At 40.7% G+C, this 13,209-nt stretch overlaps 1 protein-coding gene and 1 long non-coding RNA gene across 12 annotated transcripts in view; one reads left to right on the top strand and one right to left on the bottom strand.

Annotated features, from left to right (window-relative positions):
* The window catches only part of LOC103465714 (pleckstrin homology domain-containing family A member 7-like), a 151,876-nt gene that overhangs the window by 29,329 nt on the left and 109,338 nt on the right, over nucleotides 1–13,209 (top strand). Inside the window, exon 1 of one of the 11 annotated variants that reach the window (XM_081607730.1) lies at nucleotides 12,132–12,276. The exons of the other annotated variants lie outside the window; for them this stretch is intronic. Within the exon in view, the coding sequence (XP_081463856.1) occupies nucleotides 12,206–12,276 (71 nt within the window). The 5' untranslated portion in view covers nucleotides 12,132–12,205. Of the gene's footprint in view, nucleotides 1–12,131; nucleotides 12,277–13,209 lie in introns of those variants that run through there. 11 annotated transcript variants of the gene reach the window in all.
* Nucleotides 11,769–12,602, bottom strand: LOC145551924 (uncharacterized). Its single transcript, XR_014087805.1, has 3 exons — nucleotides 12,240–12,602; nucleotides 11,982–12,137; nucleotides 11,769–11,860 (listed from the first exon to the last, which is right to left on the bottom strand). It is a non-coding gene; the product is annotated as an uncharacterized LOC145551924 (long non-coding RNA).

Here is a 13,209-nt window from a genome sequence, read left to right as displayed (position 1 = left end):
AATATAGGAACAACTCTGGTTTTCTATGTCAGACTTCCACTTTTTTGAGGATTCTTATTATTATTGTAATAATATTAGCACTGCTGTGACAATATGTGGTGCTCACCTCCAAGTGGCTGTTTAGATGTCAGATGTGTCTGTCTCGTCCCTTAAGTGGCTGATAAAAGTTGCCTTTTGTAGTCTTAGAACAAAACAAAACAAAGAGATAAAAAAAGAGAAATCCATAAAGTATTAGAAATAGGATCCAAGTGCACTTCAGAGTGCAGTGTCTTTCAAGTGTTTTTTGATGGGCTAGAAACCTGTCCAGGGTGTAAATTAAAAGAAAAACTAAATGTGGTATTTTACTCTACTTGTAAGTTATAGGAAGAAGTCAGAATTGCCATTTTTGCCCTCAGATGGGCGAAATAAAATTTTAGAGCTAGAAATATTCAATGAGCTTTTGAAATAGTACTTTTTTTAATATAGTTTTTGATATCTACTACAGGAAATCTGTAATTTTTATAGAACAACTATTATTATCAGGCTTAAAATGAAAGTAAAGCACAAAAGGTTTGGAAAAAAAGATAGATGCATTATTTTATGTGAAATGTTGACATTTGCACATACACACCCATTCAATAAATTAGAATATTAGAAAAGCAAAAAATGTACAATTTTGTTTGTTTTGATTAAAACGTAGTAAAAAAGTATAGAAAAGTGACTCTAAAACTGAGGCACCGTAAATTTCAGATATGTTTTCAGTTACAGATGCCCAAAAACAAATATAGAACAAACATCAAGTCATTTTTGCAGTATTACTCAAGAAAATTATGTTCTTTTGTGGAGAATGTGCTTGTTTGTGTTAGTCTGATCTGTTTGTGCTCTTGGCTCTAACTATTAAAACCTTTCACTGTCAATTCCCTTTGAAGACTGACTGAAAAGGGTCACTTCAGCACGGGGAGCCGGAGCTTCCTCTTTGCTCTGACAGAGAAACGGCAAGGGAGATGTCAATACCATTTCTGTATGTCAACCCAATATTAATCTGTGATAAGTGATGCATGCAATATATAATTGCATAATTAATACAGTTCTGGCTGCTAAAGAGGGTCCAACAATATTATTAGCAAACTGTAGCTAATAAAGCGGTTGGTGTACGTGTTAAATATTCTTATTCACTGTTTTTGTAGACGGTGGTTATTCAGCCTTAGCACTGCATTAAAACACATTTCACCTTCAGCTAACTTAAAGGATTTCCCTACAATTACAGCTATTATGGCTAAAGTGCTCGAGCAGAATTACTTCAGTCATTTTGCAAGCTAGGTGTTGAAAAAGAAATGTGTTGTTTAATATCGCTGGGGACAATTTTCTTTCTGTTACTGCGAGGTAAAATCAAGTGAAGAACGGAGCAAAAATGATGTAGGAGGTATGGTGTGATTTCAGGCGCTTGAGTTATTCTAATGGAAACTGAAAAGTACTCGTTTACAAGAGGTACACACATTAGAGGAAATCTGATGTAATTTTCTAAATCAGAATAGTAATTCAGGGTTTCTTTGATACTGTTGCCTATTGTACAACAGTTGTTTCAGTGCCATGATGGCTCCTTTTCTTTCTGGAGAAAATCCAGGTGAAATTTTACCAGTATTATAATAAAAAGTTTAGTAAAAGTGAGTTTTATGAATAGACCTACTTCTGTATATACTTCTGTGAATTCTCTGATATATTCATGGTGTATCAGTTCTCTCATCTAGTGCCAGCGGGGAAATGATTCGACTTCATGTGAACATCTATAGGAGAACAAGGACAGATATATAGAAACATGAATAGATGGATAGAAGTGGCAGAAAGTGCCACTGCTTTTTGATTTTTTTAAAAAAGCTGTTAAGATGTATTTTAATTTTCTATGTTATCTAACATTTGCTAAAAGTCATGATATTTTAAAGTTGTTCAGGCTTAATGCGGTTTAGCTGCTAGGGTGGTGCAGAGCTATTGTTCCTCACGGGTTTAACGGGATGTCACTGCGCCCGGTTGGCGACCTTTAATTTCGAATACAGAACATTCAAACTGTGACAAGAAAAATAGTTTCAACTGTAAATGAACTTGATTGATGTCGGCTTTTTTTCCCCCTCAATTGTCTCAGAAAAAAAGTACAGGGTTGGAACAGAGAACAGATTTTTAAAGGAACAGTTTCCTTTAAAAATCAACTTCTGAATTTTACTTTTCTTTCTTTTTAAGTAATTTTCTTCATTCACCCGTTTTATATGATGTGGTTAATTACTATCTATGATCAGGCTTTTATGTATTGGGAAATGTGCAGTACTCCTAACTCTGCAATATATTTAATCTTTTAAATAGGCCAAGTATTTGTGTTTCGAATTGTTTACATATTCCATACTATTGTTTAGCAATTTTCTGTTATACTTTTTGTACATTTTGTACTATTTTCTTTTCTTTACAGCTAACTATACAACTATGGATAAGAATTTCAATGTGCCTGAACTGCAGGTTAGATGTCATCCATAAATAGAAAATAAAGAACACTGAATGTTATTCATAGTGAGAAAAAAAAGATGAATTAATGATCGGTTATTATGTAAAATTGACTTTTTTGAGCTTTATATCATGTTATAATGTCATTCCATCATCAAAAACATACTCAGAGCGTTGCTGTAACTCATGCATTCATCTTTGAGGACTCCTTGAATCTCCTATGGCAACCATTTGTGGGTGCCTAAGTGTTTGCCCTCACAGAGCTCCGCCTGTTTCCACAAAGCTCCTCCTTGGAGCTGCATTTCCCAAGCCAAGCCAATTAGCAGGAGTCAATTAGCAGTTCCTGTAGAATAACAAATGTATTTTATGTATTCTATAATTATAATTCAGTTTTACCTGTTGATCACAGTCAGAAAGTGGAACTGTGACAAAAAGGCTGGACACGGACTCAAGTTTATCTTGTCGCAAAGCACCATGAGCAATTATGAAATACCCATAGGTCGCTGTTAAAGAACTATGACCAGGAGAGGCAACAAGGTGTTTGGGTGGAATGCCAATAAAAATGAAGTATTTTCTGTCCACAATTACAAATGTTAACACGCTTAGTTTGATCAACTCTACTGTGACTTTTAACCGGAACGGTGTGTTTGTGAGGGTCCTGGTGCATCTGGACTATGACAAAGGAGGACTAAGTGGAAAAGCACCTAATGCATACTGTACAGGGAAGAGAAGAGAGCATAAAGCAGGATCAAGAACTCTGGAAAAAAATATAGATATTGTTATTAATGGTCGAAGAAACCTATCTCTGTTTGCTGCCACCCTGTGTAATGTTGTAGTACTGCTGTCTGACTATAAAGGAGGCTGTCAGCTGTTCCTGGTGGGGCTACCACAAAGCTTGGCATCCCTGACTTGTTGCATTAATGGCTTTTGATTTGACATGATACGTCTTTCTGTGCCTGTGTTCCTCATTTACTGCCACATGCTGATAATATGATTCTCTCCAAATCTACATCTTTCACAGAAAATCCTTTCTTTGTCTCTTCGCTTTGCCAACGCTTTAAGACTGTGGCTCAGATCCTTTTCAAGACATCTCTTATTTGAAATGGAAAGATGTTGTGGCCGTAAGGCACAACGAAAGCAAAGAGATCAGAGGAGAAGTATTAATAGTTGGAATGTCTGTGTGTAAGTGAAGATTGAAGAATCTGGATCAAAAGATCCCTCGAGATGTTGACATATCGCCCACCCCACCACCACCTACCCACACACACACACACGCACACTCACACACACCATCTACACATCCCAATAAAGGGATACACAAGGACACACATTAATGCGTTAATGTTATTCTGTCGCCTACACTACGAATTACTTAAAAAAAACTTTTTTATCAAAAAAGATTTTTCTCTGCAGTCTCTGATGAGAAAACTGATCTGGAGTCCCGCCAGGAAGGTTGTTACTTTATTTATACCCCTAGGTACATTTGCTTTGCAGTGGTTCAAAGGAAACAGGAAATGACTAAACTAAAAACAAGAAAGTGAAAGATGGTCTCATTTTGTTGGATTTATGAGAGAAAATCTAGTCTGAGTTATGCGCTAAATATTTTTGACCCAAACAAATGTACACTCTGCAGTGGCTGCGTGATGCTGTCAGACCACAATCTCTGAGAAATATGTCAGACATCTTGTTGAATGAATGACTGTTTTGAGCTTTATAACCTGGTATTGTATTATTCCCTTATCAAAAACATACCTGGACTGTTGCCTTGACTCTTTCATGCATGTTTGAGAAATCCTTGAATCTCCCATGGCAACCATTCAAGGTGGTCTTAATACCTTCTTATACAATGCACCACCTATATACCCAATGCTCCAGTTTGGAGGCCCCCCCCCTCCAGCACCCGCTCCTTCAGACTAGCTTGCTCACCGCGCTTTCTGATTGGCTATCTGTCTCATTCACTCCCAGTTTTGGAAAACCACACCGTAATAATTGGGCCAAGTCAACAAATGACATAGCAATGTAATAATACACAAAGATACATAATATTATACATTTAGATAATTAACAACTATTATGACATATTTATGAGAGATGATGAATCTTGGTTAATGTCAAGTCGTTATAACAAAGACTTTGTCTAGGTTAATGTCAGGTTGTCATGACAAAGACATTTTGAATAATGTCAACTTTGCATTAAAAATGTCATAATCTATGACACTTTTAATGAGAACAGTGACACTTTATGACAACAGTCATAAATACTCATGAAGACTTATTCATGTCCATAACGGGTGTTAGGTCATGTTTATGACAGTGTCATATCAGTTTTATGCACACCCCGTCAAATAAAGCAAGGGAGCCAATCTTCTCGGTCCCCCCTGCTGGCCAGGTGATGGAATTGTTCCGTTTATAAGGCTGGCCGGCATGGCCACTGCAGACTGCATTTGGGTCGATTTTTTTTGTCCCTTCTCAGTGCCATTATATCATTACATCTGTTTCATGACGTGTTATTAAAGAGGAATAAACAGTATGCTCAAACTGTTTTCTTTATTTTCATTTCTGATTGTCCTTCTTCTTATGTTGCCTCATTCTCCTCCTCCTCTCCCTTCTCCATCTGTTATATCGTTCCTTAACTTCTGTTTTTTTTATTGTAAAATCTCTGCAGGACCTGTGTTATTGCCACCCAGTAGCTATTTTCAATGCTCTCGCATCTTTTACTCACCCGTCCCGTAGGAGGCGCATTTAGCAAATATTCCAATTAACTTTCAGTACAGTTCAATAAGAGTCTAGCGACACATCTTAAAAGTTTTTCTCAAACATGACCTTCCAGAAGGTAGTTATTGTCACATCCTATTTGGTGGCAACGGATTGGGGAGGACTTCCTGTAGGGTTCAATACATGTCATGTGTGCTTATGAACAAGTGGATACAGTTTCAATCTTATGCCACATACAGGGAAAAGCAGGACCAGTAATCCGATAATCTTCAGTATTTTCTCTGAGTGGGCGGGGCTTTAGTGATGTCATTAATGTACCACACCATTGTTTGAAGTTGTGCTCCCTGTTAATGCACAAAAAACATTTGGAGCAGACACAACTTTTGTGGGCACTGAGAAAAATCTCAAAATAATAGCATTGGGCTCTTTAGAGGTTCACAGAGGTCATACATATCCAGTGTGGTGCAAATTGGATGAAGTCTGTGTGATTTAGAGCCAACTGTATGCAAACGACGAGGGATTGAAATTCCCCATTCTGCCACGCCCACCAGGCAGTATTGAGAGTATTCATTATCATGTTCTGAATAAAACATGATAATGCTTCTTGCTGAAAGGGGATGGGGCTAAGGCGATGTCACCAGTTGACCATGTGAATGTTTTGAGCGCTGGTATGTAATAAGACTTAGGGAGTCTGATCCAGCTGTGACCTTGTATGATGAAGTTATTACACCAACAGGTTGGACGAGTTCGATCAGATACGATGTCTATAAAAAAAAGACAATGACGGCTTTGATCCAAAATAGCTGGCTTTTTGTTGGGTTTGGACCATGGCTCCAGGAGACTTTTTTGTAGGTCTTGACAACATTCACATGTATGCCAAGTTTCATAATTCTGGGTTAAACCATGGCTTCTGGGTCTTTTTTCAAGAAAATATTCTAGGGGGTGGGGCTGCACAGTAGCGCAGTTGGTAGAGCTGTTGCCTTGCAGCAAGAAGGTTCTGGGTTCGATTCCCGGCCCCGGTCTTTCTGCATGGAGTCTGCATGTTCTCCCTGTGCATGCTTGGGTTTTCTCCAGGTACTCCGGTTTCCTCCCACAGTCCAAAAACATGACTGTCAGGTTAATTGGTCTGTCTAAATTGCCCCTAGGTGTGAGTGTGTGTGTGCATGGTTGTGTGTCCTGTGTGTCTCTGTGTTGCCCTGTGACAGACTGGCGACCTGTCCAGGGTGTACCCCGCCCCTCGCCCGGCAGGCCAGCTGGAGATAGGCACCAGCAACCCTCCCAACCCCACTGAGGGACAAGGGTGAAAGAAAATGGATGGATGGATTCTAGGGGGTGGTGTAGAAGAATTAGGCCTCGCCCACCTAATATTGTTATGGATTCCCTTTGGGGGGTGGATAAGGATCAATCCTAGTGAGTTTGGTGTAGCTCGGTTCAAATCCATAGAATTTAGAGCCCAACATATGGCAACAGCATCACAGGTGATTTAGCCACGCCCACATCCCCCAACAAAACCATCACAGCTGATTTAGCCACTCCCACATCCCCCAACAAAACCATCACAGGTGATTTAGCCACACCCACATCCCCGAACAAAACCTTCACAGCTGATTTAGCCACTCCCACATCCCCCAACAAAACCATCACAGGTGATTTAGCCACGCCCACATCCCCCAACAAAACCAGTCAGTGTTTGAAACCCCATCACACCTACAGGTCCTTCTCAAAAAATTAGCATATTGTGATAAAGTTAATTATTTTCCATAATGTAATGATAAAAATTAAACTGTCATATATTTTAGATTCATTGCACACCAATAGAAATATTTCAGGTCTTTTATTGTTTTAATACTGATGATTTTGGCATACAGCTCATGAAAACCCAAAATCCCTATTCGTTCAGAAATGTCTTTCTGTGTCTTACCCTCTTGCTTTAGGGCGTCAATGATGGCCTACTGGACAGCAGTCAGGTCAGCAGTCTTACCCATGATTGTGGTTTTGAGTAATGAACCAGGCTGGGAGATTTTAAAAGCCTCAGGAATCTTTTGCAGGTGTTTAGAGTTACTTTGTTGATTCAGATGATCAGGTTAACTGCTCGTTCAGAGAACCTTTTCATGATATGCAAATTTTTTGAGACAGGGATTTTGGGTTTTCATGAGCTGTGTGCCAAAATCATCAGTATTAAAACAATAAAAGACCTGAAATATTTCAGTTGGTGTGCAATGAATCTAAAATATATGACAGTTTAATTTTTATCATTACATTATGGAAAATAATGAACTTTATCACAATATGCTAATTTTTTGAGAAGGACCTGTACATGTCTTCTGTCTCTGGCCACAGTTTCATGTTGATTAGGTCAAGGATATTTTGAAAGTTGCCCTGGGGGCGCTGTGGGGTCGTTCTGTTGCGATTTTTGTGACGACTGTAAAATACGTAATTTTCACACAGATCTGACACATCTGTCAAGTTTGGTGAGTTTTCAGATATGTTAGGGCCTCCAAAAAGCCAATTCTTTTGACGGAAGCACCATAAAAATAAACGCTATGATTACAATAGGCCTTCACAGCTCTTTCCCTGCTTGGGCCTAATTAAAGCTATGTTTTCATGGATTTCCAGAGATCTGGGCTCAGCTGTGACCTTGACCACAGGGATGAGCCAGACAAGGTGTGTTTTGAGGTTGTGTTTGTTGCATTTTGAAACCAGTGGCGATGCAGGGATGTAGACTGGGGGGCGGTCAAGTCTGTAAAACCAAGATAAGCTGAACCACAGGCCCAGTGGCACTCCTGCCATCACACACCCACTGACAGAACGATTGAGCACAGCCTGTCAGACGTCTGCGAGGCGGCACCTCTTGCATCTCCGCTCAAGGCTGTGGTGAACGTTTGATGATTTTTTTTGTTGCATTCTTGTGTTCAGGTAAGGCGTCGGTGCTTCGTCGTCTGCGTGTGTGCAAGCGTGTTTATACCGGAACAATGTCCCTTTAAGTTTTCATCCGTCATTCTGCTTTGCTGAAAATGTGGAGCACACAGCTCGTGTTTGAGTGCGTGTGCGTGCGCGGGGGCGGATAGCGTCCACCTGCCTCTTCAAACAGGAATAACAAACACAGAGAACAGCAGAACGGTGGAGAAGATGCAGCAGCGGGGTCCCCTGTGTTTTCCATCCCTGATAAAATTGGGCTGGAATGAAATTTTACAGCAAAAACAAACAGGCCCACCGCCTCGATTTCTTCCACCCCTCCCAAACCCTTTTTTCTTCTCCTTTTCTTCTCTACCTCCCTTGCTTCCTTCCTTCTGCCCTGCCATTAGCTCCACCCTGCTTTCCTATCTTTTGTTTCCCATCCTCCTTCTGGACTCTTACCTCAGCAAAAACACATGTTGCTGGAGTTTAGTCAGATCACAGATGATGATAGTCATTAGAGCTATTTGAGTACAATTAAATTGATATACATCACCATGCCACACCCAACAACCATGAAGACTCACTTTTTTCAGAATTTATCCTTTGTGGATTGATTAGACTTTTCCTCTTGGTGTGATTTCTCTCTTACTTTCTGTTTCATTTAAAAAAAGTAAACGTTAAACGCAGCATAGCAAAGGCTCTGTTCTTTTTAGAAGACTTTTTTTTTTACTTATTATGAATGGAAAGCTAGTTTAGTTGCAAATGAATGCCACGGGCCTTCACATTAACCATTAAGATACGGGGATTAATCTTCACACAAGATAGTGATGCAAGACAGGGGTAAGTACGTGAAAACACAGTGCAAGATTTGAGAGATCACTGAGAATACACACTGTACAAGAAAATGCCACATCTTTTTTTGCATGCATTTGTTCGCTTCTTTACGAGTTAAAAACCTTCACATTATTAGGGAGAATCTTTCTTACTTTGGTCACAACGAAAAGTTCATAATAAAAAAGTGGTGACTATGTGATTATTTTACTTTAACATCAATATAGTGTACCAACAACAACTACTGGCACCCCGGTAAAAATGTTTCAACACCGACAAGAACTAATTGTGGAAGCATAATCTCAGAACTTGGGCATAATATATTTTTTATTAGAGTTTAATTTTATTTTGTTGTGACTTTTTGTTTGTCTAATTCAGTCACTCCAGCATTTAGTTCGCCTTAGCCGTTCTATCCAGCAGTGCTTGTATTCTACACGCAGACTCCATTGGTTAATAATCAGTGGCTTAGTTGTTCTGATACCCTGTAATTCTCACTTGATCAAGCCTTTTATAACATTGTACATTCAAATAAGTAACTAAAGTATGTATGATTCATGCTGACATATCGGGTAAATATCGGTATTGGCAAACACTGAAAGATATTGGTATTGTATTGGAAGCGAAATAGTTGTTTTGGGACACCTCTTTTGTCAAAACTAGAACCTTGTTACAGTTTTCTGAAAATAAAACTCCATCGGTCAGAATTGTCCACAAAGAGCCTGACCAGTTCATCTTTGATATAAATGATCCAAAAGCATGCAGCCACTGTAGCAAAGTGCGGCAACGAGGGACACCTTGGGGTCGCCACGTCTCTATGACAACCATTTATGTCAGGGCTTCGGTTCACCTCTTTATCAGAGCTGCCAATAATTGTACTCACTGCTGTATCTTTTAGGGCTTTTACCTGCGATAGCTGGACTCATCTTTGCTGCCGTGTAACACGTTTTTCCCAGAGCACAGCAGGGAATTATAACTGCAAGAATATGGAAGAATTTTCCTGCCATTATCCAAGAGCACACATTTTCAGTCTGAAAACAGAATTTTATGTCTTTTGTTCTCTAAACTTTTAATACATACCCCTAAGCCCAACCCTGACACAGTATGCTTAGGAAACATTTATGTTATGATTGTGAATTTTTTTTGATTTGTGATAAAAAGTATTTCATTAAGAATGACTGAAGTTGGCCAATAGTTGTGCTCTGTCCAGAAGGTTGGTGTGACCCATCTTTAGAGGTGTAAGAACTTGAGAACGGGAACCAGTGCTGCTGTCAGCACATATGTGAGTTTGTCAAACTTATCTATTACACAGAACCATGATTGGACATTACTCTTAGTCATTAAATTGCACAGAAATGTAACTGTAATGTTTTTGAATACACTTGCCTCTACAGCAACACATAGCTGCTAGTTGGTAAAATCAAAATAAGTCCAAAATACATGTGATGCCTAAAGTGACCCTAAAACATTCTCAGGAGATTGTTTTTAAAGCCACATTTGCCTTTTGGTCAATTTAACTTAATTAATTAATAAATTAGTCTGAAAAAAGTTTGAGTATCCGACTGTCAAAGGAAATCTATCTTTACTAAGTCACATCAGCACTTTTCAATATTTGTGTGTCTATGATAAATTAGCATAAATTAGATAATTACCTCACAGCTGAGGTATCTGACATTTTAAAATTACTTATGTTCCCTGATAAAAAAGTTAAGAATCTTAGTAGATTCACTCTCCTGCTGTCATATCCTGCCTTTTTCTGCTTTGGTACTACACATGGATGTCTTGTACCAAAGGATGCTGTGAAGCGTGAAGTTGTGTGTTTTCATGCAGCAAACAAGCCTTTTAGCAGCCAGTTGGAAGGAGCCACTAAATTAACCCTGAATTATTTTCTCTCTTACTAGTTGGTTAGCTTGAGGCGAGATGATCTGGTTATATTTAGACGCCAATCCTCTTGGTTAAATTAAGAATGAATTGCGATTCGGTGTGAAAACCAAGCTGTGAAACAGCTAACAAAGCATCAACCTTGGAGAGCATCAACTGAGCATCATTGAAATTCTGTTTTCAAAATGCCAAATGCCAAAAGGCACACCGGCAGCAAAACTCAATTTAGATCTCATGAATCGGACAGAACTGTTTCTTTTTAAGGGAGCACGAAGGGTACGGAAGGTATTCAGGCAAGTGTCATCAATTAGGTCTTTAATTATTCATCATTTACATAGCATTACATTCTCACACGCATGCACGCACGCACACACCACACACGCACACACACCCCCCACACACCACACACACACACACACACACACACACCCACACGCACACACACACACACACACACACACACACACACACACACACACACACACACACACACACGCACACACACACACACACACTTTCTCCTCCTCCCTGCGGTGTGTATCCTGCTAGATGAGTATTTCGCGGGAAGGAGAAGGCAGCTCCACTCCGGGAACCTCTTCCTCTCTCTCTCTTTCTCTCTCTCCCACTGTCATATCCTGCCTTTCTCTCCTTCTCTCTTCCTTTCTGTTGTGGTGCTCAGTCAATCAGTTGCGTGCGCCGCTGCCGCTTCATGAGGCTGGAGAGCCGGCGAGGATCCTGTAATTTGGAGAATAAACACTCGTGACAGCAGGCAGCTGTCTCAGAGGGAAGAGCGGAGGGACGCTGTGGCTCTGGATTTTTACCCACTCATATCTGCGAGAGACGTACGGTGACACCTGGGAAGTTTAGAGAGGTAATACCTCTGGCATGAACTGCTTCTAATTGGTGTTGGAGACTATTAAGCCAACTCTGATTTGCCTTGAAGTCTGTCGGACGGAGAGCTACACCTGTGAGGCTGAAAACACCTGGTGGTTTGTTTTGAATCACTGAGATGTGTGGCGATGACACATGCCTCATCGCGTGGTCCGAGAGGCATCCGCTATCCTGACTGCACCTGAAAGGAAGGGGAAAATAACTGGCTTGAAGCAGGACGAGGGGAGTAACCTGTGATTTCACACTCCACCTTACTCTGCTGAGCAAGACGAGCCGTTTCCAGGTGTTCAGACCTGACTCACCGTACGTCATCTCCTCCCTTGGATCACTCTCTTGCCTCATCGTGTCAGCCGTTCAAACCCTCTCACTCTCTTCCCATGGAGCCGCTCGAAACGCGCAACAAGCGGCACCAATTTACGTGCCTCCGAGCCGCCTGAGTCGGATTCCACCCGCCGGCACTAGAAATAGAGAGCGGTGAGAAACGTCCTGAGCACTTGGATACTGCGGTTGAACCAAGAGAAGCATCATGTGGAATCAGTCCAGCTACTGCAACCACATACCTCACCCTGGATACCCCTTTTACCATGCGCCATGCAGGTACAGTGTCACTACTTTCATTTAGTCTCCGCTTCACTGCTTCATTTCGCAGCTTAAGTAAGCCTTGAAGTCTTAAAGGGCCTCTATTTGGGAAAAACTACATGTCTTGGTGTTTTTCTGTTTCTGCATGGAAAGTTCTCGCAGCTGTTTGGTTTTGTGAACTTAATGGTTCAGTGCGTTTCTTCTTTGCAAATAAAGGTGAAAAGGATTTCAGTGTTTCCCAAAGAGGTTTGCAACCAAACAGGATTTTCTAGAATTTTTTTTTTTTGTCTAACAAAAGCAGAAAACTGGTTTGGCCTGTGCAGGAAGATAGTAGTCGATGTGGTTTGTTGGGCTGTGGAAGGTGGTGCAGCTTCACGAGTATATAGGTTATTATGCCAGCCTGGATCGCTCCTAGAACAGGCACTGTTGAGCCCCTTGAAAGCAGGCTATTAAATTATAACCAGTCACATCCTGCAGGAAAAAACAAAATAGATGGGTGATCTGTTTCTGTTTTACTCCTCACACACACACACACACACAGAGTTCCGGCTCCCAGAATAACATCAATACATTCATCACTTGGTTTCGGATGTGATCTCAAATGAACATCATCAATCCTGATTCCCCCGAGGGGGAGAGCAGACCTCCGCCTGCACCGGTGTTTCTGTCGGACACTGTAATAGCCTCTAACCTCTGAAGGTGGCAGCGGCTCAGCCACCAGAATACTAATTTTCACAGTCACTAGTTGTGTCTAACGATTCATGGGTGTTGGAGCATAAAGAGAACAGCTTTTTAAAAAGAAAGGAGGAAAAAAATTTAACTATTCATCGCGGGGGGTGGTGCCAGTCTCCAGTGGTCATTGGGCAAGAGGCAGGATGCCCCCTGGACAGATTACTAGGTCATTACAGGGCAGCACAGACACAGACTACCATACCAAAGGCTCATTTAGAG

Source organism: Poecilia reticulata, chromosome 6, assembly GCF_904066995.2.
Source record: "Poecilia reticulata chromosome 6, P_reticulata-male-v2, whole genome shotgun sequence".
NCBI lineage: Eukaryota > Metazoa > Chordata > Actinopteri > Cyprinodontiformes > Poeciliidae > Poecilia > Poecilia reticulata.
Note: the sequence above shows the minus strand (reverse complement) of the source record. Positions and strands in the feature narration are given on the sequence as shown.